General features: G+C 40.2%; 1 protein-coding gene across 1 annotated transcript in view; it reads left to right on the forward strand.

Annotated features, from left to right (window-relative positions):
- fmn2b (formin 2b) overlaps positions 1 to 24,465 on the forward strand; it is a 65,257-nt gene that overhangs the window by 35,503 nt on the left and 5,289 nt on the right. The window contains exons 8-16 of the mRNA XM_066696937.1: positions 1,647 to 1,708; positions 6,235 to 6,326; positions 6,633 to 6,762; positions 7,098 to 7,244; positions 7,658 to 7,717; positions 8,480 to 8,600; positions 13,956 to 14,048; positions 18,106 to 18,157; positions 20,781 to 20,930. Coding sequence (XP_066553034.1) covers positions 1,647 to 1,708; positions 6,235 to 6,326; positions 6,633 to 6,762; positions 7,098 to 7,244; positions 7,658 to 7,717; positions 8,480 to 8,600; positions 13,956 to 14,048; positions 18,106 to 18,157; positions 20,781 to 20,930 — 907 coding nt within the window. The remainder of the gene's footprint in view (positions 1 to 1,646; positions 1,709 to 6,234; positions 6,327 to 6,632; positions 6,763 to 7,097; positions 7,245 to 7,657; positions 7,718 to 8,479; positions 8,601 to 13,955; positions 14,049 to 18,105; positions 18,158 to 20,780; positions 20,931 to 24,465) is intronic.

A 24,465-nucleotide genomic window follows, 5' to 3' on the forward strand; every position in this document is an offset into this window, starting at 1 on the left:
CCTTCTCTTAATAACTGCCAAAGTCCAGCGGTCTGCTTCTCATCAAAGTTGATTTTCAGTTTTGCACCAATTTGTCTTTGTAGGTATTTGTTACTCATTGCTAGGGTCAGACGGGAACGAATTCTGCGGAACTTTTTACTTACTTTCTGTGGAAAATCTGCATAAATGTTTTTCTATAAAGAAAGAAAGAAGATTCCTAGTGAGATTTCAAGTGTTTTAACAGTTTTAATGTTGTTCTGAGAAGGTACAAAAAGTCTGTATAGCAATCACTTGGAAATTATCGAGCACAACCGCCTGCTTTTTTATAAAGATATGTATTTTTTGCTGGCATAGTCATCATTGTGCTTACTTTTTCCAGTCAATTTGACATTGTAGTTTTGTGCCAGAAGGTCCCAGACTGGGAGATTGTCTGATTAAATGAGTGCTGAACCTCAAATCAAAACATTAAATGCAATTGTCATAGCAATGAAATGCGCTGTCAAACCAACAACCAGAATGTATTAAGTGTGCACTAAAAACATTTGGAAACCAGGTAGAACCAGTATGGTTTAAGGATTAATTGTATTATTTGTATTGTGCGATTATGAAATTACTTCTGTTATTGTTGTTTGACTGATTCTAATACTTTCATTTTGTGCATCACTTGGGAATTCGACTTTTTTAAAGATGTTCTGCAGGTTTTCGTCAGAAGTCTGTGCTCACAGTGTGCAGCCCTGCTCATCTCTCCCAGCCCATTAGTTTTACCCCAATGATGTTGGCAATAGCAGATCTCCAGTTTCACATTTAAAACGGAGGAACAATTTATGTTCTTGCAAGCAGAAAAGCATGGGAGTCCAAGTGGCAGATCTTATGTACTGTAGTATCACTCTTCACTGTATTATCCCTATTAAATGCATGTACTACCTGTTTATTAAAGGTCTGAATACTGACTTAAATACATGCATGATAATCTGCACAGGCAACCTAAGCATTTTCTGACATGGTTACATGGCAGAAGATGGATTCGGGAAACAAAATGTTCTTAATTGCTTCTCTACTCATCCCAGCCCCTATAAGCTGCTTAGCGTTGCCAAGCTTGGAGAGAGAAGGGCTCCCGCGGACGTGTGTGGCACCAAACTCTGTGGGAATAGGAAAGAAATATTCAAAATCTGCATTAAACCTGTCGGCTTTGTACATAGAGGATTTGACCCTGATCAGGGGTCTTGAAGTTAACTGGTTAACTCGGTCATGGATTAAGCCACTTTAAGCCTGAATCGAGCCAGTGTCAGGAAGGAGCTTGTGTTGCTTTGGTACCGATTTCCCAAGGGTTTGTTTTTTGGTGTTGATGCCATGCGTTTGTTTTTCATAAGTATTGTCATCGTTTCTCTCAAAGCCTTGGCCTCGGCTCACACATGATCTTTCGCCCGGCTCTGCTAGCGGTTTGTGTAGTGGATTTCAGCAGTGATTGACACTTGACTCGGACAGGTTCCTCCTCTGCGGGTCTTGGAACCCGTGCTGTTTTAAGGGCTTTAGCAAAGCTTAAAGCCCCTCTAAGCCTTCTGACCAGCGGGTCACACTCAACACCGCTTAGCATTGTGCTGTCATTTCTGTCGTGACTCAAGTATCACCTGTCTGATGAGCAATGTTGCTCTCTGTGCTTTTTACAGCTGTCTTGAACTTGGACAACACCGTGGTTGACCTGGAGACCCTGCAGGCCCTCTATGAGAACGTAAGTGTTTGAACCAAATGGAGGAGTCCACTACTTAAACCGTAAGACATGTCAAATATTGTTTTCCAGCCACTCACTGATCACAGTTGCTCTCCTGCCCTAGATTGTATTCATGAACACGGTGAAGAATTGTGATTCATGCCTTGAATTACCTAAACAAGCCCTCTTGAAAAATGCTTCACATTTTAATGGAGATAATGGGTTTAGATTTGCCTGGGATTAGCATGCCAATGACTTCATTCATACCGGTTTGAGGAATTCACACTGTGGGATCAGAGTCCCATCTGGACAAACAATATAATAGTTTGTGTGTATGAAAATAGAGAAAATGCATTAAATCTACAATGTTTTTTTTTTTTTTTTTTTTAATATTAACGCATTGTGTCCTAGAACACTTAAAGCAAAGGGCCAATTATCTCCACCCATCCCCCGGAGCCGTTTTCATTAACGAAGCACGTTCACTCCTTCCCTCTGCTTATTCCTCGTTGTGAAACTCTCACTGTGGAGCATAAGCACTGAACACATATAGTTCTTGGGGTGTACTCCGCTTCTAAAAGTGGCATGCTGGAGTAGCAGCCGCCAAAGAGGTTTTCCCTTATTCTGTGAAGCGGAGCGGAGTTGCAGAATTTGTTTGGTATAATCGCTTGACATTGTTAATGTTTCCATTCAGTTAGATTTTTTGCAGTACTTTTTTTTGTAGTACTGGGACTGATGAATGCGTTCCTTCTTTCCACTTTATTTATGTGTGTTTATATTTAGCCGTTAACATCGCACACAATCAGATCCCGACCATGATTGCGGCTCTGAAACATTAATACCATGATTCTTCAGTTTCACTGCAGAACTTGTTTTCCTTCAATTCTTACAGGAGCCCATTTAATAAATCATTTGCTTTGTCAGATCTCGAGCCTTGCAGGGTGTAATATTTAACCAAAATATCTACCATGAGGTCTGGTGAAAAACAACTCATCTTTCTGCCTTATTAAAGAGATACCTTTTAAATGCAATTAATACACCATTAAAAATCCGAATTCATGCCTCACTGATTGAATTTAGCACTTAATCTGAACGAGATGCATTTCCACAATCGAAAGCATTGATCTGGGAGAAACAATGTAACGAACACTTTATAAAACATAATATTAGCAATCTGTCAAATGCTGAACCATCTCCAAAAATTGTCAATCTTGCCACTTTGTGAAATCTTTCTGCAAGACACAAAATGCTGTGCTCAAAGGCACTGCTCTCTCCACGAACACACAATGACCTCTAAACATTTAACCTAAAAGTCCTTGCTATAATTGATAACTGCTTGTTAAGAGGAGAATATTCACACGCAGTGCATACATATCCACATTTCCCAACTAGTAATCCTATCAGTGCAAATTGAAGTCTCTTAGATCAAAATAGGATGTCTTTAACCCATATCCATGTTTGTGGTTTCTGTGGAGCTAAAACATTCGGGGAAATATGTACCTCTTTAGTTTCAGGGTGTCTTTTGAAAAGTAACCGAAGACTACCGAGACTGTAATTTATATGCTCTTTCTTTCAATACAAAGCGTATTGTATTAAATGTGTAACTTAACCGTTTTCAGCAGCCATACCCTGGGAATGCAGAACTAATGTATATATTTTCAGAAATAAACTGCAGACCTTTCCCTTTTTATTATTTTTCTTTCTATTTATTATATAATTTCCCTTACCAGACCTTTTATCTTAAACCATTTTAATCTCCAGTAATTTATTTGATCTGCACACAACTCGTGGCGCCATTGTAGTTTAATGTTTCCTCGGAATAAAAGTATTGTGTGTGTGTGTGTGTGTGTGTGTGTGTGGAATCCGGGATGCATGAGTTTGAACCAGGCTATACATTGTGGAGTATAAATAAAGTCTGGGAAGCTTCCAAAACAAATAAAAAAGGAAAAGGGGGGAAAATTTCCAAACAGAAACGGCGGCCGCAAAACTGCTGGAATGTTAGCTGTTTACTGTGGAATTAAAGTCTTGTAAAAAAATTAAAAGATTTCAGATTGCAATTAAATCGTATATAAAATTTGATACCACTGCTAATTAAACAGGAGTTGTTTGCTCCCGAAAGATCGAGCATTCCAGCAGGCGAGGTAGTTAGCATCGTAATCCCCTTTGCTGTTGTAGAATTGCATTTCATTAACGTGGTAATTGATTTCCTGGAGGGTTTTGCTGTGTGCGTATATATACTGTGCTATATATGAAAGGAGCATGAATTTTCTATTTTTGCTTGCTTTATTATTAGTTTTACAATTTCTATTAAAATAATTTATTTAATATTTAATGTAGTCAGCATTTATCCACCTAGGACACAAGTCTTTCTTATTGTGTATGAGTTCTATTCCTGTAGGACCTTATTGTATTAAAGCAGGACATGAAATGGGCACATTTTTTCAATTCTTCTCATGTTTGGCTCTTTCAGATGGTATGGAATTCCTCGAATAGTTTTGGCTAAAAACATGAGAAGCCAAGCTCTTAACTAGGGCCCAGTGTTAATAATATTGATAGTGAAAATATCCCATGACAGGGGACGGACTGCAGTATGAACAAATGTGTCATAACTAAGGATCAAAAGATTTTTTCTCTTCCCCCTTTTCTGGCCTGAGGCTGTGATGTCGAGCTGAGAAGTTTCTTGCGAGTCTCCATCCTGTCTCGTTTTCTAATTCGTGACCACAGCTCTCAGACACCGAGACTCGGCGCTGCAGCCCTGTCTTCCAACGCGGCGTTCATCACACTGAGCAAATATGAAAGAGGACAATATAAACAGTACGGGCCTCTGCTAATAAATAAATAATAAACTATATGAGACTGATTCGGTCTGAAAAATTATAGGAAAAAGATCTATGCCCTCTTTATGCATGGAAACTGTTGTCATCTAGCTGTTGTTGGACTTTGATTAGTCATAATTTGTGCTCAGATTTCCTTTCAGTATTACAAATGGTATAATCATGTTCAATATGAAATGGCTTCTCTATTGAATTAATAAAACAATAAACGAGCAGCTTGCAACGTTCAAACACTTCCGCTTGTTTGTCGGGTTTTTGTGTTCTGAAGCTGAAAACGTGAACTGTGTATAAATTAGCTTGTGCAAGTTAGAGGCCTGTAAAACAACGCGGAAAATGTACACGCATTCCTCCGTTTCCCCGAGCAAAACAATATGTTCTGTTTTTCGTACGTTTCGTGTGAATCCTTCCGGAGCCTTTGATTACGGGTGTGCATGTCTCATCACACGCAACGGTGTCGTTAGTGGTCGTTCACAGCTCCGGCGGGGGGGGGATCGATTTATTGATCTTTTGATAACGGCTAAACGTTCCCCTACAACAACACAAAATCTGTCTTGTATTAAAACTATTTACGCTTTAAAACACTCCCTAAATTAAAGCCAGAGCCTGCCCTTGTGGACAGATGGCAAAGTGATCAGAATACTAATCACTCGGTGTTTGATGCCCACGTTTGAAGTCCCGCGAAACGAGTCTCGTTCAAGAGCTTGAAGTTAACAATCTCCCGTGTTTGATTTCAGATGGGATTTTAAGTGATGTGCAAGTTGTTAACAGTTTACATTTGCACTGGGCCCTTCTCTTGTGAAGCTCTGTGCTTTAAAGGATGTCATTAGTGTTAGTCATGTCTGTATATATATATTTTCCCCCCAACACGTTTGGTGATTTATCAGGAACATCCTACAAAAATGGCTCCGGCCTCTTTTTGAATTTGCAATCGGTTTTCTTACTTAGTTATCAACAGATTGTACGAGTTTGAGAAGTTAATAATGCCTTACCTGCACATTTCTGGCGAATAGACTTTAACAGCATTTGCACTGTTTCTGTGCTGTGTGCATTAATGTATGTAATACATATATTTTAAACACTTAATCTAATCTCTCAAATCTGTGCCAGCTAAACCCAAGAGAAACAATTGCTTTATAAAGGTTAATGCCCTTCGAGTAAGTTGTCAGGTGTTCTTTTGGCCAAGGCAATATGGGAAGAGAAATTACTCATTATATATTTACAAAATTATTTTTGTACTTTTATATTGAGACATAGTACAGTTTTTCTTCTCTAATTCATACCAAAGTTGTTGTTGTTTGGGAGAATTTAGTGAAGAGCATACAGAAATCATATTTGAGGATCAATGCTGGTCTGATAGAAAGGACAGGAGAGAAGTCTAGACAGAGGTTGTTTACCTCTGATTTATCTCTTCATCTTTATAGGAGATTTGTGACAATGGCTGTATTGAACGCTTTAGTTTGGTGTTACAGCAGTACTTGTGTATTTCTCCTTTTCGTAAATGTGTGCATCTTTACTGGTAGGCATCATTGTAAGTAATGTCCTTCAAAATGACGAGACTTTTGCTGCATTGAAATCCTTGAAACCACACTTTTAGGGATGTTAAGTTAATAGAAGAAATGTTTTGATGTTTTTATGGTTTTGAAAATAGACATCAGCAAATAAAGCCCAGGGACACATTCCTGAGCCGTTGCCATTTATTTTCCTTTTTCATGTCAGCGAGCACAACAAGAGGAGATGGACAAAATCGAAAAGCATGTGAAGTCTTCTAAAGAGAAAGAACATTCAAAACCACTGGATAAACCAGAACAGTAAGAGCCTCTACCGTCTGAAAACATTAAAGCATGAATGTACATTTAATATGACAGGTGTCTGTGTACGTGTGAAGCGGGGAATCCAGTAATCGGTTCCTTTCTGTGGTACATAGTTTTGTATGACATTGTCGTGTGTAGAAAATGTAATCGTCACTTAACCAAATGTTTTTGAAATATTAAAATTACAGTTGAGAAGCAGCCTTGTAACGTTGATGGGTGTATTGCAGAATGTTTTGTAGCAATTTCTTGTAGGATTATACATACATACTTACTTTTTGTTGTGTTTTTGTGCGTCTTTTTCAGATTCCTCTTTGAACTGTCGCAAATCCCCAATTTCTCAGCCAGGGTGTTCTGCATCCTGTTTCAGTCGTCTTTCACAGAATGCATATCCTCAATCCTCCGCAAGCTCGAGATCATTCAGAAAGTCTGCTCGGTGAGTCGAGCGCCCATGGGTCGAGGAGATCTGATGTTGTTCATACTTGGTATTATTAGTGGTTTTGTCATTACAGGCCTTGGAACTGCAGAATCACTATAGGAATTGTGGCAATTTATCGTATAATTCGGAGTTATCCGTAAGTTTCCTAGTATCTGTACATTCACCACAGTCGAGATGAGCACGTTAATGCATCATACTGTACTAAAACTGCAGTAAGGCGCGTTACATCAAAGAACTTAGTGTGTGTAAACCTTCTCGGTGTGAATAAACAAGTTACATTTGAGATCAGAGGTACGGTGACCCCTGACCTTGTGTGTTGTGTGCTTGTAAAGACATTGCAGAGCAGTTCAGGGGTAATGAAGGTCCTCGGGCTGGTCCTCGCTTTTGGCAATTTCATGAACGGTGGGAACAGGACGCGAGGGCAAGCGGACGGCTTTGCGCTGGATATCCTGCCGAAGCTCAAGGACGTGAAAAGCAGTGTAAGTCGACCCCCCCCAAAGGCACTCAATCGAGCAGAAAATATATTTCTGAAGGACTGGACTCGCATTAGATCATTATCATTATAGTTTTTGGTTTTCTAGCCCAACATGAATGCATTTGTGAATTCAAACCAGCTCCGTTAAAAATGATCTATAATGCAGTAGAGCAAAGTTTTTATTTTATTTGCAATGTGCGTGTTCTTGATGTGTGGTAAATTAGCTAGAGTGAGGGTAAATGTGTGCAGTTTCTATCAGAGTATTTTTGTTTATTTTATTATTTTTCTCTCCCACACCTCGGTCATATTGCCTCTGTGGATCCAGGTGTCACTGTGTGGTTTAGGGAGAGGAAGCTCCAACTTGGTGTCTTGTTTTCTGGGTTTCCCCTCTCTGATTCTGTTTCTTGCCCCCTGTAGGACAGCAGTCGAAGCCTCCTGTCATACATCGTCGCGTACTATCTAAGACACTTCGACGAGGTATGTTGTTGTTTATTTAAACGTAACTCCTCTCACGTGCATAGAGCTGTGCACGGCTGCCCTGTTTATTATTTTGTGTCTTGGCTGTGGATTGTGTTTTGAGTGCATTTATTTTGTATCGTGCAAAAGCAACTAATGCTTCACGTAGCACTTGTAGTTGGTTATATCTGGCAGCCAATTTAAAGCACGCCTACTTTAAATGTTTAGCCAGAGTAGCATGAGGCCAAAGTCAACCAACACAACAAGATCTCGAGTCCAGACACCGTGCCAATGGGTTTGTGAAAGCATGGACTTCATTAAACGGGCTAATTCTGATAAATAGCTATGATGTGTATGTTCTGATTTGTCATGCCTATTAGTTAAGCCATGCTCATCCAAGACATTTCAGTGTTTGAATCAACTGCTCGGTAACTGCCTATAAATTCTTTATCAACACAAGTGTCAGTCTTCAACAGACATCTCGGCATAAGGAACCGATACGCGTCTCTTTCCTCTTGTCACTCTATACTTTATTCAATAGCAGTCGAGTTTTATTTTGCCGTTCCGTTAATCAGAAACATTTACTGTGTAATCGCCTCCCCCACGTGCAGTCTGGATGTGATAATGCACCTCTAACTGTAGTTTAAAACATCACCCAAACACGTAGTCCCTGGCAGGGCGCGCCGTATTCTCCTGCTGCTCCTTGCGCTTTTGAAGTGGATTGATGGTAAGTGTCTGTGTCAGTAGCCGTTGTCTGGCGCTAACGTGTTGTTTGGGTTTCAGGACGCGGGCCGAGAGAGCTGCATCTTCCCTCTCCCCGAGCCCCAGGACCTCTTCCAGGCGTCTCAGATGAAGTTTGAAGATTTTCAAAAGGATTTGCGCAAGCTGAGGAAAGACCTGAATGGTAACTAAATCTTGGTCGAGCCCCCTTTTTCTGATAGAATGTGTTCTTTAAAAAGACCAGCTCTGGGATATAGAGTTTCTATCTACACAGACTTGACAACCTTAATGGGCTAGTTGCGAATACTTTCTGAGATAGTCTTTCTTCGAGAGAGAGGAGTATTTGCACTTTGATAAACCATGCCAACACTTAATCAGGTTTTAAAACCATTGCCTGCCATTAGCAAATAAGCAGAGGGGGAAGAAATTCTGTTTTGTGTTAGGTTGAGCCCCAGCTGCCAAATTTCACTGGTTAGTCTTAAGCCACTGCAGCCAGCCTGTTCCCACATAAATAGCAGAGAGGCGTCCCAGACAGTGTGTGTCAGCTGCAAAAACAAACACATCACGCAACAGCCATTGCGCTGTGGCTTCCGAATGACAATCCGCATACTGCCCACAAAGATTTACACGTTTTATCAAATCCAGCAGCATTTCACACTTGCGTACAGATGTGCCAGATCAGAGGTTCTGTACAGGATGTTTTTGTATTTTGTTTAAATTGAGAAACTGTCCGCTAAAGGAAAGGGTGTGCTAAGACCATAACATTTAATTATGATTAGTAACATACTTTCAGCTCATTTCACTTTATTTGATAAATTGTGGGTTTTGAAGTGTTGAACACGGTTGTGTGTGTAAAGCTCAAGGATGTGTTTAACTTGGTGACAGCAACATTTTTAAATTCATAACACGAGGATGAGGTCCAAAACTTTCTGTGAGAACTTTGCTTTGGTAAAAATCTGAAATGCATGAATTGTGCAAGAAAGCATAAATTAACTGGGACCAGTAGTTAAAATAAAGTGACAGCTTTTTAATGTTAATTGTTCTTTCCACTCCATGGTCCTTGCCAAGTGCCACTGTAGCACGATCACCTGGCACAGCTTGGCCACATCCTCGATGGACCCAGCAAACCTAATTATAGAATGCGGAAGTTTGTGATTTACCTTAGTCTCTCCATTGGGCCTTTCTGCTCATTCTTATCTGTGTCTAGCCGGGCCAGTTTTAGACGCTCTTTTAAAAAACTGTGCCCGTCTCTGACTAAGCATGCTGGTAATTTCATTAATCGCAGTGGCTTTTTCATTCCATTCAAACTGTTTTCCATCTCAGTCGTGGACAGCGGCTCTGTCAAAGGGTCATTGCGAAGTCTGATCCAAGGAAGTGTTGGTTTCTGTGTTATCTTAACTTTTTTGCACTCTGTTTGCGAAACTGGCCTTTTCCTGGATACGTTTAAGTGCCCTGTTTAGCTTGATTCAAAACATCTGTCTTAACATTTTGCTGTTTTGGCTATTTTTTTAATCGAGAGGTGCAATTCATTTCTTGTTTTGATTTTGTTTGTTGTGAAAATGCTATAAATATTACATGGCTGTCTTTGGAAAAAGGGTTATTTTAAAGTCCCAGATAAATCAAAACTGTCTTATTTTGTAAGGCATGTACCACTGAGCGCCGTCGACAAATAAGTAACGTGTGGCAAATACTACCCCCTCCTGCCTCAGCAGTGCCCACAACGTGTTAAGATCAGCGCAACTGAATGATTTGACCCGGCACTGTAGTGACTGAGCCCAGGAGCACAGGGGCTTTTGATTAGTATGGCTACAGGTCTTGGCTCCACCAATTGCTTTCCAATTTCACCGCTCCCTGGGAGTCCCATCCTGACTGTGACACACAGTTTGAAAAAGCAACCAAATCTGCTTTTGATCTCGACTGCCTTTCGGTGACAGTGCTTTTCCAGTGCTAGTCTGCGCTGGAAGATAATTCTGGCCCTGTGACTTGATTTGGGCCAGAGAGAGAGACAGAGACAGAGTGTGTGTTTGTGTGTCTCTCATCCTCTTAGTCAAGATAAAGGATAAGATCATTTATAGATGCTTCAACTTCAGGAGTTATTTTGATTTGATTGTGCCAGTTGAATTAATAAAGTGTCATCAATTCCTTATATGCGTTTGTACTCGACTTTAGTTGATTTCCTGCACTGATTAAACCGATCAGATTCTATAGGTGGGCTGTTTTAAAGATCCTAGTAACCAATATGGTGTGATGAAGTAAATCTTTGTGATGGACGAGCTGAGCCGCCCGATCCACCCCGCCCCGAATAAAAACACCTTCGTAGAGAGAGAGAGTGGCCCTGGCGGAATTTTCCCATGAACTGCCACACAACGTCCGTAATCATGATGGATGGGCGTGGTATCACCTGTATTAAGGACCGTATTAGCCATATTCAGGTTCCTCGCCAGACAGCGTGGAAATAATTACACGGCTCCAAGTTCCATGTGTAAATATTGATGTAAATGTGTAGTCAGCAACCTCGGAGCAAACCACTTTGAACACAGAGTTTATGCCCAGGGTTATTTCCGAAGGGCAAGCGTTTAAGAGCCTGGAAGTTGTTAAAGCATTTAAAATGGTTAACAGACTCCATTTGCAATTTTTTTTTTCTGGTGTGTTGTTGGGAGGGTGGGGGTTGTATTTATCCCTTAACCTCCTACAGCAGTTTTGCTATAACTCCTATTTCCATCTTATCAATCAAAGGATCTAAACCAGCAAGGCAGCAAGGTCCGGGGGAAATAATTCACGTAATTGTTGCTACACATTTCCAATCCGATTTTCTGTTCGAAATCCATCCAAAGCACTTATTGAATAATTTTTTTGTGGAGACATAGACTCACTCCCAGAGCTGTGCGGTAGGAAAGACGGACACTGTAGGCACTGGACCGTCGTGTTTCAAACGGAACGTGTATCTGAAACTGCACCAGCTAACGAAATTCAATTTGACTTCCTTAAACGCAGGGTCAAGGACTGCAAGTGTCATAAATTAGCTACTTATCTCCCTTAACACTATAAATAAATACATACATTAAAAGTGGGTAGTGGCAATATTATAGTTTATTTATTTTATGAACACCAAACACCCTTGTGACACGAGAAATTGGGGTCTCTAATCGACAGCGGGCCAATCAGCATAGGGTTAACAGCCAGCATGTGTCCGCTGTGCAGACTCCCAAACCCGAAACAGATGCAAACGTTAGCCAGACTCTCGAGTCAATCCGTGAGTCATGTTTTACTGTCCTCTCAACTCCAAACAAGGCACTGTCTCAGGAAACCCCTGAACCCTCGGCAACTTTTACAGTAAGTCAAGCGAAAGAGAAAGAGAGAGAGAGAAATACCCAGGTAAAACACACTTCCGCGCCTGCGCTGTACTGTAGAGTAGACCGGCAGGCCCTGCTTTGAATTAGAAATCAGATACAGTTCTGGGAGGTTAAATACAGGGGTTACGTTAGAGCAAGGAAGGATACGCAGTTGTTATGTTGTCAAAACAAATAGGCATCCCATCAATCTTGCCCCGTTTTATTGGGATTTCGGACTAGTCTTAATTATTAGCCCCCTTTTCTCTGACACGGTTCCTGGAAGCCGCTGGCTGTTACCATCATGAGGGACGTGGGCTCCTGGCCAGAGAGCAAGATCTGTGAAGTAGCATCTATTTATATCATAGTATACCGTAGTTTCATATGAAGGATTAGACTTGTGGTTTGTTCCACGCTTGGGCATACCAAGTCTGGTTCATAATGGACAAACGATTAACATTTCAGTCTCTTTCCAAAAATATACTTTGTATCGAATTGTTTGGTCAAAATGCTATCTGAAATTCCCTATTTTTAGTTGTGTTTCATGCTCTTTGACTTAAATGGACCTAATTGAGGTCAATGATCTTTTGTTTGATTGCTTTAGTTTCAGCATTTTAGATATCGATTGCTGTATTTTAGTCCACAACCCAATAATGGTTTTAACTCAACATAATTTGGAAAGCAAGTGTGTCCCTCGATGCCGGGGTTTTTATTGGCCGCGTTGTGGAAGAATGGCCTGTGCCAGTTTATGCTTGGTTCTCTCTCCTGGGACCCTCAAACCAGCCTTTCTCATGATTGTTGGGAAGGCATCCAGAAGATTTAATGTTAAAGTGGCAAATTAGGCAAAGGAGGAAGAAAAAAAACAAATGCATCCAAACTATCCATGGAAAATTGAAGCACATAATTTGTACAAAGAATTTCCCCTTCTTTCTGCGGTTGCGTTTCAGTTTGAGTTGTTAGAACGTTGAGGCTTAGAAACGTCCCGTAAAGAATGGGAAGAGAGTCATAGGTGAAATGGCAAGGATTAGGGGCAACAAAGAGGGGGTGGTGAAGTGTGGAAATCTGATTACATACTTACATACCTTCAAAGACCTTTAGACTGGAATGACGGGGAAAAATGCACACATTCCTATCTTGAACCCACAATGTTTAAAATATTAGTTTGAAGTTTACAAATTTAGGACAGGTGCACTTGAGTATATTAATGGTAATTATGATACAGGCCCCCAATTATTGGCTGTTCTTAATTAGATCTTCCACATCCTTAGATATTTTCTTAATTGTATAGAGATTTAAATCTGGAAAGTTTAGTGTTCTCGTTCTACTGTGTGAAACATATATGTATGTATGTATGTATGTATATAAGCTACAAATACATCTGTGGGATCATTTGGACAGTCACAGGTTTTTCTCTTCCTGCAATTGCGTAAAATGTGTGTTTGACTCTGTTGGTGCATCATTAGCAATGGCGACTTGACGGGCGTTCAATCACCGTAGCAGATGCAGAAATAGCAGAGAGTGAGAAGGAAGCCCAGAAATGTGCTCTGTTGAACACAGGTCAAGAAACACTTGTTTAAGGTCATATGGTATTTTATTTATTCTTTTTCATGTGGTCTTTTCACTTGTAAGGAGTTAGGAATGCAAGTTTCTAATTCATCACTGCCCTTCATTGTGTGTGACCTTCAGATCCCAAGAACAGCAGTGCTACAGATTCAATTTAATACATCACTCTTCGGCTGCTGCTAAACGTTCAACTGGTTAAGGCATGGGAATCTCATTATGGTGTCCTGCCTAGCACAGACACATGTACGTGGGCTGTATCATATTGTTATTGTTATTATTTAACAGATGCTAACATACAATGTTCTACATATGTAGGATCAAATCCACACACACCAGAAATACATGTTGCATACTGGTTATGAATCGAGTACAACTACACTGTTTTACTTTCATTGTGTTGTGCATTTTTGTTTGTAAAGTTCTTACAGTCATTTAGAGATTGCAGAATTGTTTTTGATTAAAACTGGAATGACAATTGTGTTTGGAAGACATGCCGGGGGCACAGACCTGTGTCAGTCAGGTCGGGTTGTTTAATTCACCAGAAAGAGACAGGTTTTCTGCCCGGCATGGTGTGAGATCATTAGTTTGTTGTTCTGAAATGCAGCGGTGTAGAAAGTCGGCTCCTAACGAGCGTTCCTCTCTTGCAGCCTGCACGACCGAGACGGAGAAGGTCTGCCGCGTCTCGTCCGAAGATCACCTGCAGCCCTTCAAAGACAAAATGGAGGAATTCATCGGCCAAGGTACAGTAAGAGCAGTGTTCATGCCAGCCGCGCAAATGCGTGTCACTGAGCCGTGATTGATTGTTTTCAGTAAAGCAAAACCATTGTTTGCGCTGTGTACCGGAGTAAGCCAAGTGGGTAATTGATCATTTTACCATAAACAGTGGTAACTGCGTCTGTGGAGACTGTAATGCTCAAGCTATTTTCCGGCTGATGTGCAACACATGACACGTTTACAGAAGCCTGGCAGGACTTTTAGCGTCTTAAAAGAGGTTTGCAGGTTAAGGTCTACTGAGCCGAGAGAACATTTTATGTGGTTAAAAAAAAATGGCTTTGTAGAATTGTTTACTATGTGATTAATTACAAAATCTAAATGACAGTGTAATACTCTGTGTTCTTTACCAATACTTTATTATTATTATTAATATAATTTTTTCACTCAGGGTAAGGGCCATGTATTTTTAAACTACCACAACAGATTCAGTGTAGGAATCGTATCTGTTATTTTGGTTTTAAAATAGAAACAGTTGAGCGAGATGGTCGAGTAGCTTGGAGAGCAGATCGGGTCCAGCCTGCGTCTCGCGTGCATGACAGAGACCTGCTTTCCGATGCGTGAAGCCGCAGAGAAGCGTTTACGGAAAGCCACACTCTATGTTTGGACTTACGTACGTGGCGTCCCTGAGATGAGTTTAAATTTGTTTTGTGTTTTTTTAATTTATTTTAGGCTTTTTATTGAAAATTCCATCTGATATTATATGTAAAATAATACTTATTTCTCATATGCTAATCTTTATCCACGTATGTCTTTTAAGTAACCAATTCTAACCTATATACTGAAGCTAGATTTCCTCCTTTGGTTGAGTCATGGTTGGCTTGCTGTAATCTACTGTCAGTTAAACCATTGGGGTAATGCCTGTGACCCCTGAAATTTCCATCGACTGTGAGATTTGTGTCACCCTAGTTTGCCATTAATTTGTGCAGGTGACCCATAAAAGTGCCCTGGAAGAAACAGGCTTAGCTTTAACCTAGAGTGGTCTAGATTTTTTTTCTTTCACCTCTTCACAGCAGGAGTTTTTCAGGACTCGAGCAGTTGTTTAATCCCTGCTTAGATGGCGTTAGGAGCGCAGCTCATTTCAGGGCTCGTTCTGCGCGATTGTACAGAGTTCAGTTTGTCAAAAAGCATGGAGATTGATGACCCTGGTGCCCCCGTCAGTTGGCCATAAGGAAGCTTCACTTCCCTGCCACTGACCTGGGGAGAAGCTAGTGTTCAAAACCCATCCGTTCTCCAGACTTTTTCCCCTTCTTTTTCTAAGGCAATGTTTTTACTTCCTTTCAGACTTTATTGTTTGAAAAATAAACAAATAAAGCACGTGCCCACGTGACTTAGTTCCCCTTCAACTTGAAAGCAGTGATGATTAATTGGGAGTTTTAACGAGCTGAAATGACGAATCTGTAATGCTCATACAATCTGGTCTCGTTATTTATTTGCAGTTTCAACTGTTTATTTTTTATTTGTACTTTACTGATTGTACAGCATGACTTGAAAGAGGTTAACCTTTGCATCTGTCAAAGAAAAGCCTTTTTGTCTTGTTATGCAATCGCCAGCTATAGTACTTTATATTCGAATGGCATCCTAATGTGTTGCATGTGTAGTTGTGCCGTGTTTGTGTCCTTGAGTCGGAGTTAAAAGATGGCTTGATGAAAAGGGCTTTTTTACAGCAATTCTGGGATGCCAGCAGGACTTTGATCTGTGTGACAGGGAGATTCTCTCAGGGTGGGTTTCATAGCTTGACGAGACATCTACGACGGACAGGGCTCCCGCCAGGATTCACAATAGGACTCATTAAGCAAAAGAAAACTTATTTTGTTGTTGTTGTTTTTAGTATTTTGCACCCCTGGGCTAAAAGTGAAATGCCATTCTAAAATATCAACAATTGTTGATTGTTTAACCATGAAACCGACCACAAAATAATAGTGAAACCAGACCCTCCGGATCGGATCTGCTGTGTCTATTTGTGGGTCAATTGTTCCCACTTTCCAGCACTGCTTCATATGCAGTCTAGCCAACCCTTTCATGTTGGTTGCTTATTTTACTATTCAGTTTTGCTCTCTGTGGCCATTGAGTTATTTTGCTCATTTGAGATTGCTTGTTAGTTAGCCCAAGTACTCAGTTTATTTGGCAAAAACAACAGTTGAGCAGATACTTATTTCAATCACAATTGAACAACATGGTTGATTTCAGGTCTCTAGATGGTGCTGTAGCAGAACTCTGATGCTTGACCAAAACCAAGCTGTCGATAGACTTCCTCTCATTTGTAAGCTTTCTAATGTCCAAAGTCACTCTCCTACCACACTTAGTATACGGGTTACTGTAAACATCACCATTGACAGATTCATCTGGAATTGCATAATCCTGTACTATTGTCTCACCGGAAATATCCCACAATATACAAATATAACAATCGGAAACCTTCTGTCAGTAGGTAATTGTCTTGATGCCCATTGCGTATGGTTGTAATATATTATTGGTTATATAAATGCATTAAATTGTTTACATACCAAGTAATAAAAGTCAAATGAGAATTCTTAGAATAATATACAACACTGAATTCTCATCTGATTAATTACCTACAAACAATAGGTACCACGTGTGAGAAGATCAATGGAAAGATTTAGTGTGGAGAACAGTAGATAAAAGTGATCTTCGTATTCGAGCTGTCAAAAGCTCTTAGATGTCGCTCTGGCTTCAATTACATGGGATGATTTGATATCCCCCAAAAGCAAAGCTGTAGATCAGAGTAGGAAGATCTCTTGGCTTACCGGTCTCCGAGTCACTTGGAAGCGGTTCAGGATGACTGTTTCAGATTGTTATGGGTTGGATCAGACGCTAACGTTGGGAAGTGCGCAGGGAAGGTCACGTGTCGTTATTATAGTGTTTTTGTTTGCGTAGCAGTCGGGAGCACGATAGCATTATATCACGTGAGATTTTATTCCGTCATAAGTTAAGTTTGTGTAGAATGTTTCTCTGTTCATATAGACAACAGTAAAATGAAATCGATGGGATCGGGTAGTGCTTTATCAGGTCAGTCACAGTCCAGGAAAGATCGCAGTGCTAGTTTTCCTTTTTTCGTGGGATTATTGGGTGCATCTGAGATCCAGACCGAAGCCCTCTGCCAAAAGTGTTTGTGTTATCTCTGAAATCGGAAGTTGATTCCTCTGCTATCAAAGAGGAAATAAAGCAGTCTGTCTTGTGGCTTTTGTGGTCCTGTAATAAGATTAGGTGTCTCGCAGAGATGAGGTACACAAATACACACCCACCCACTGACTCACAGCCCCCATTCATAATCGACTTTCCTCCGGTGTCGCTACACAAAGGAGCGCCTGTACCGAGATACGGGCTCAGCCTGTCATTGCCAGGAACACAAACCCATATCAGCGCTGTTTGTTCCCTGCGCTGATAGCCAATTGAGCAGTTAATCAAGTTTGATTACAATAAGTTATTTGTGCCTGAACACTGTCAGGATTTATCATTGGAAATGTTCACCCCCCCTTCTTTTTTTCAATAATAATGTAAACAGTTGACCTGTAAACTTGTGTAAACAGTTTAATGGCAGAGAGCAATGGTTCCTGTCCAATACTCCTAATCCTGGCAAACAGTGGAGGTTTTGCGATCAGTTCTGGTGCTGCCACTATCAATCCTCGAAACAGGGCTTGTAAAATATTAACAAGCCTGAGGAGACTCTCAGACACAAGGGCCTTATTTCTCTGTTGATTTTTATTTTATTTCGTTTTTGATCTACACCAGCCATATTTCTGTGATAGTTTCTTCATCCAGAGGAACTTAATACATAAGCCACCCCCCTCCCCTACAAAGGAAAGGAAAACAAAATTAGATTTGATCAGGACTTTAATAGAAACATCATTTAAAGTTGTTGTTTTTTTTAAGTGTAACAGCAGTAAAAAGGTGTTACTAAGACTTTATTACCTCGAGTCCACTTGAATATTAATTTATGCATTGTTCTTCAATAATAGTATTGAGTGAACAGCATTAAAATTAACATTCTCTATCTTCCTGCAGCAAAAATCGATCTGGAGGCGCAGGAGATCCAGCTGGCCGAAACTCACAAAAGGTAAGGACAACTGTCTCTCACCGGCGGAGGGGTGAATGTTTTCTTGCACTGTATTGTGTGAGGGGGGGTGGAGGACAATAATAATGGTGAAGAATACAGGTTCAGACCCTGGAGAAATGTGTCAATTTGTCAATGAACCACTAAGCAGCACAGGAAAGCTTGAGAACAGGGGGGATCCCGTGGCCCGTGGGGGTCCGGGATCAAAGAACAGACTGTGCTTGTACGTCATGCGGTGCCCTTGTTACACGGTATACTTTCAGTGTTAATCCCAACATGTGGAGGAGAATAAGAAAGTAGATTTTTCTTTTCCTGCTGTTTATTTTCCAATTAGTATATGTCATCAACTCATCCATTATCCAGTTGGTCAAGATATTATTTTTATAACAAAACAAAAAAAAAGCTTTTTTAGTTGTTTTTTTTTGTTTGTGTTTTTGATTGAATGTTCAGATTCATCTGCTTCTCCACTTAGTGGCAATTGAGCTCTCCTGTTGAAATGCATTGAAATGCTGTGTAAACACGCTGATTTGCTGCCAGTCTGAAAAGTCTGATTTCCAGTTATTTGCCGCTTGGCTTTTCTCCAGCCGTAATAAATCCATCCATCTTTGTCAAGCTGCCAGTTGTTATATATAACTGTGAAGCTGGAATGTCCTTGTGAAAGCTGCTTAGGATGTGTTCGAATGTACTGTGTTCGAGGCAGGACATGGCTGACGGTTTGGTGTGCTGTTTTAGTTTTAGAAAAGGATTGTGTATATTCTGTAATACATAGAGATTTTAGTTTTCCCAGGAGTTGTCATTTAAAGATAAACCATTTTATGTAATTTAAGACCACATTTAAGAACCTGTTTGAGAACCCATGATACAAATATATACGTTACTTGAAATATACATACTTGACTGGAAATCTGAAGTAGCACATATAACTGAACGTACATGTATTCTTAAAATAACGATTATTCAGTCATCACAGCAATGGCGCTTTGTGAACTGTTGTTAACGTGTTTGATAACTATGGCTGTATAGTATTTCAGAGATGATTCCAATATATAGGATAATATCGAAGCCAAACGCCATCATTTGTGAAAACTAGGCCCATTTCTCAGGACTGTGCTGTCTCGAGCAGCTGGGTCACCAAACATGAGGGGCCTTTTTTTCTTAAATCACAAAAGACAGGTCCTCCGAGGTCGTGCGAAGGACCTTGTGATGAGACGGAGGCGCACAGGTCTGTTTATCTAGCCCAGGCAGCAGACAGACCAGGCTCCAGGCTCCCATTAACACTGACGAGGCCTGGAATGTCTTCACTGCCTTACAGTATTGATCAAGAGCACAGAACTAAGAGTTTGACGCTTCCATGATTTCTTATCCCCACAAGAGGGTCTAGAGATGTGTTCTACAGTCGTGCCTCCCTTAGATAGTTGCGTGAAATTTGATGTTAGTTTTTCAAAAGATGGTGTTTATTGTGTTTATGCATTTATTTTAAACGTCTGGTCCATGTTTACCTTTTGGAGCTCCCCTCAGAATAAGACCCTGATCTGGATCTCTTGTCTTCAGTCTTGGTTTGAGAGTAGAGGGCAGGAGGCAATAATGGTACATTGACAGTTAGGGGAGGGGAGATACTAGTTTGGCCTGGTTGAGGAGACCCTGGTTTGGGCTTTGGCCTATGCATCCATGTTAGAATCTCTGGTCTTGTGAGCCAAGGACCCCCAAGTAGTCGTCCAATTTGTATTTATTTATTTGTCTTAAAATCTTAAACCAAATTGCTAGCATTCATTTTAAGATTACTTCTTTAAATTACATCTTTTGATACCCATCTCAATCGGGTAAAAATGTGAATGCTGCATTGTTATATTTTTAGTTTTGTTCTAAAGAATAAATCCTTACAATGAATACATCCTAATACTACCAGTAATACATTGACCTAAATCCCTGTTGTCTACATCTGGAATGATATAAATAATGATTGAATGAAATATTCTTCATATATGTTCAACTTAACTTAATATTGGATTCAAGTTTTGAAATCAACTAAATCCGTTTTGTACATTTTATGGAGTTTGACATGTAGACAAAACATTCAAAACAATTTAATCAAGTTACAAAAAGAATGCAATAACCATCTCCAGAAAGTACAGGGTCTCGTATTTGTGAGCCGAGATTCTTACAAACTCTTAATCCTGAAAAGTTCAGACTGTGTCCTGATTGGTATTTGCAGCTTGTAAAAAAATATTTAATAAACATTGTCCTACTAAAATACTTTCATTTCACAGTTTTGGAAACTCTCATGTAATCAAATTATTATGAGTATTCTCTTGGCTGTATATAGTCATGAGCAAATATTCTGCATTTTGTTGAACTAAGCAATCAATGTATGAATTTATCCAGTTGGCCTCCTCATCTTTCTCAAAAAAGCCAGACTTGAGTATCGAAATGCCCAGATGTTGTGCCACACAGGTTTTTCGAACCCTGATCTGGTAGGAAAAAGTGGACCTGCACCCCCACCACCAGAACAATATTCTGATCACAATTACACAGTTTAATATCGCTGTACACAAAAATACTGCAGATGTCATTCTTTAGACTCCACTTGTTTTTCTTCATTCATCGACAGATGTATTTTTTCTTTCAGCTTCTTGGAATTAGCCGTACTCTTCTCCGTCAAAGCTAAAATGGGAGAAAAGGAGGTTTCGCCAAACACGTTCTTCTCCCTGTGGCACGAGTTCTGCACCGACTTCAAGGACTTGTGGAAGAAAGAGAACAAGTTGATCCTACAAGAGAGGTATGACCGTTGGGTGCTTTGTGTCGCTTGTGCTTCCTTTAATCAAAGGGACGAGAGCATCGGCACCCTGAGTTTTAGCTGATCACCTCCCACCCTTGAGATGGTCATCAGACCTGGGTTCATCAAGTCTTGATGGCTTTTTCTGCATTTGGAGAGTTGTGTTCATCGTGGAGAAGTTGGCTGTTTCTTCTGGGAATTAAAACTGTGTCACGGCGTAGCTCTTGCTTCGCCTGTCCTACAGGAACAAAAAGAGGAGCTTAACAGACTCCTCCAGGAATGCCAAGCTTTGCGCCCCATAAAGCGTCTTGAATACTTACACTGCTGAAGATTTAATGTTTTCCTGGGGAATATTTTTCTCATGAGATCCATTCTGCAGTCATTGTTTAGACTTTAGAAATTGATTTATTTTCTGTGGCACGGGGACCACGGGCTATGAACCTCACACTTGCCATGTAAATGTTTTCAAAACAGCGCAGCTCGGTTTTCGAAAAGCTTACCATCCGGGAGCAGCCCTGATTTAATGTGGCATTACCTCAAATACCTGCAGCTGGGGTCTTTTTTCCGTTGTTCAACATTTGTTTGCAATAAAACCTGTAGGTGGGAGAACGTGACAGGTCTGCTCACCTTCTCGTGACTTCGCCTCACTTTTCACCGTCAAAATATATTACCCTTCCTGGCAAGCTATCTGTCAAGACTGCTGTGGAAAATAAAGCACCTTGACTAAGGTCAAATTTATAACACCTTGCGTTGTGCCTTTCTGCACTAATCTGGAGGCCCTTTGTTGTGAAAGCTGAAGGTGTAAGCAACAGTATGTCTTTCTAGTCTGAACCCTTGAATACATTCTTAGTTTAAACAATGATGTCGGGAGTGTGGCTTTCATTTTTCACCAAAAAAAGGAGGAACACACACATCGCGCTCTCTGCCCTGTCTGCTGGATATTATGGGGTCCCAGGGGGCCACAGCGAGAACAGGGAGGGCGGGGAATGAGCACAGTGTTAATGGTATTTATTTAAAGAGTTTCACATTTAATAGGTGTCAGTATTGGAATCTGAAACGCATAATGTGTAAATTAATAGCAGCCACGACTATGCTGTGCGGTTGGGTTTTTTGGAGTGGGGGCTTGAATTATTCATAAGACAGACATGTATTGTGTATATACGTCTGTAGGAGAATGTGGTTCCCGTTTGATTTATTCAGTGCTGGAAAAACAGGCGAGTGCAGGGGTGTGTGCTGGAGACGATAAACGGGAGAGTGCAGGAGATTTTTCATTTTAATACTTACTATTAAATAGTAGTTGGGAGCCAAATGACAACACCTGCATCGGTACATCACACATGCTTGGTCCTGTCACTGCAAAGGCAAGAAAGATAATTGACCTGTATGAGCAGGTACATCTTAAAGGCTTGGATTTAAAATGAATATAATACTTTTGTTTCACGTAAAATATTTAAAATAAGTTTGAAACTCAGTGGATTGTCTTTCAGGTGCTGTTTATATTTAGTAGTATGTTTAGCAGCATTGCAGAATATTGTAAACACATTTATATTAAAAAATAAATAAATCAGTTTTATTTGTTTGTCTTGCATATATTTTAACAAACAAATAAATAAATAAATAAATAAATACCGTAAGTTAGTATTGAGTCCCCAGTGTGTTTCTTATCTTTGAACACGAGTTTCCCATAACACTTACCATATGTTTAATATTAGATTATATCTGCTTCATTAAAATTCATTGAAAAGTGGAAAGCTGGTGAAATGAACCACATCTATTTTTTTAACCCCAATAATAAAAAGAATACTTGTTTGGTACAGTTGCTTTTAGTTTTAACGATGAGGTTTCTCGATAACGTTTCGAAATGTCAACAATTACAAATTAGAGTCTGCACTGCCTGATGCTGATAAGACTGTTAAAAAAAACTGCACCAAATTTTGACATCTGCCTGGATCTCAGGTTAAAATTAAAATGCATTTTGTTTCTTTAACCTTTTACCTACCGGCGTTCCTGAATAATTTTCGGTCTGACCCTCCCGGGGGCTCAGATTCCATCTTTTCTGGGACAGCGGTGTCAATCCTAGGACAGGTATCTGACTGGAATATTTATGAGTGATGGATAACCACAAATTCCCAGTTTGAACTTTTAATGAATTGCTTCTCTCCGATTTTCTGTTATTCTCCCTCTGGTTGGCAGTTTGATTGGCAGAGGTACGTTGAGTCATCTGTGCTATAAGGTGTTCAGTATTTAACCACTTTTATCAAGCGTGTTCACGTTGTATTGAATAGCAGAACATGACTAAATGTGTACATTAGTATGATAGTCTTGTTCAGATACAATGTTATTGTTATAATAAAACGGTTTATAAAAATCCAAATTATTAATCATAGTGGGGTTGCTCATTTCTCTGTCTTTATAACTCATACATCACTTTCCATCCCTTTGCTTTTTTTTCTCTTGCTCCATGGCAAAGGTTTAACTTGAATTTGCCAGAAATAAAATAAATCGCTGTAGTTGTTTTCATCTCCGTGATGTACTTTTCTGTTTAATTTTAGGTTACATTTTTCCGTCCGTTTGTTTTATTTAGTTTTCATTCCAAAAATGGCTGTGTGTGATGGTCGGGCCGCGGTTTCTTTAACAGTACTCCCAGTGATTTTTACTTTTTCCAAATGCCTCAGAATAACAGGCATCAGATACTAGTGTTCCCCAGTCAGACGTCGGGGTGTTGTGTTTCTCTGCATACTTTGTTATTCCTTAATCAGGACGTCTGCTGCTCACTGTCAGTGTGTTTGCTGTTGCTCAAACCCTGAAGAATTACACTCCTCTGTCGCAAACCCATTAATCCGTCGTGTATCGGCAGACTCTCGATTCTGGTGTCAAGATATCTCTCGGCTGAGTTGAGTCGGAGCCACAAGAGATGAATCTGTCTGACAGATAATTATTAATGCTAAGTGGCAGGGAAGTGGCACTCTTCTCGCTGGACTAAATGATGGGAAAGTGGTTCCCAAGTACTGATAATGCACATAGACGCGCCTGGCCAGGGCTCCGGGAGACGGTTAAACAGATTGTGGGTCACTCCATATCAAGATATAACCTTTTGAGTTGAAGTGAAGTTGACCTGGTTTGTGGTTTGCTTGGAGTTCATTCCTCATTCCTGTAAGGTGTGGTGCTGGGACAGCCCTAGTGAACGTTTGCTGGTTCGAGTCACCGAGTTGATGGCTGGTTGACTTCTGTTGGGTCATTGCATTTAGAAAAGCCTTTTTGTGGGATGTGTGCCTTTATTGTTGTGTGTGTTACTACAGATATTTTTCCTTCTGACCTTGAAAAATGAACCCATCTATGCTTTATGTATTTGTGAGTTCACGTTATTTGCAGTAAAAGCTGTCCTCCTGCTTCTAAAACTGATTTTGATCGCATGATCTGCTATAGTGATTGTGTAGTTAAAAAAAAAAAAAAAGGATACGCCTGGCATAAATGAAGTGAAGAAAGGTGATAAGAGGGAGAGTAGTTGATGTGAATATTTAATGTGTATTTTTACACT

Source organism: Amia ocellicauda, chromosome 23 (assembly GCF_036373705.1).
Source record: "Amia ocellicauda isolate fAmiCal2 chromosome 23, fAmiCal2.hap1, whole genome shotgun sequence".
Classification (NCBI taxonomy): Eukaryota; Metazoa; Chordata; class Actinopteri; order Amiiformes; family Amiidae; genus Amia; species Amia ocellicauda.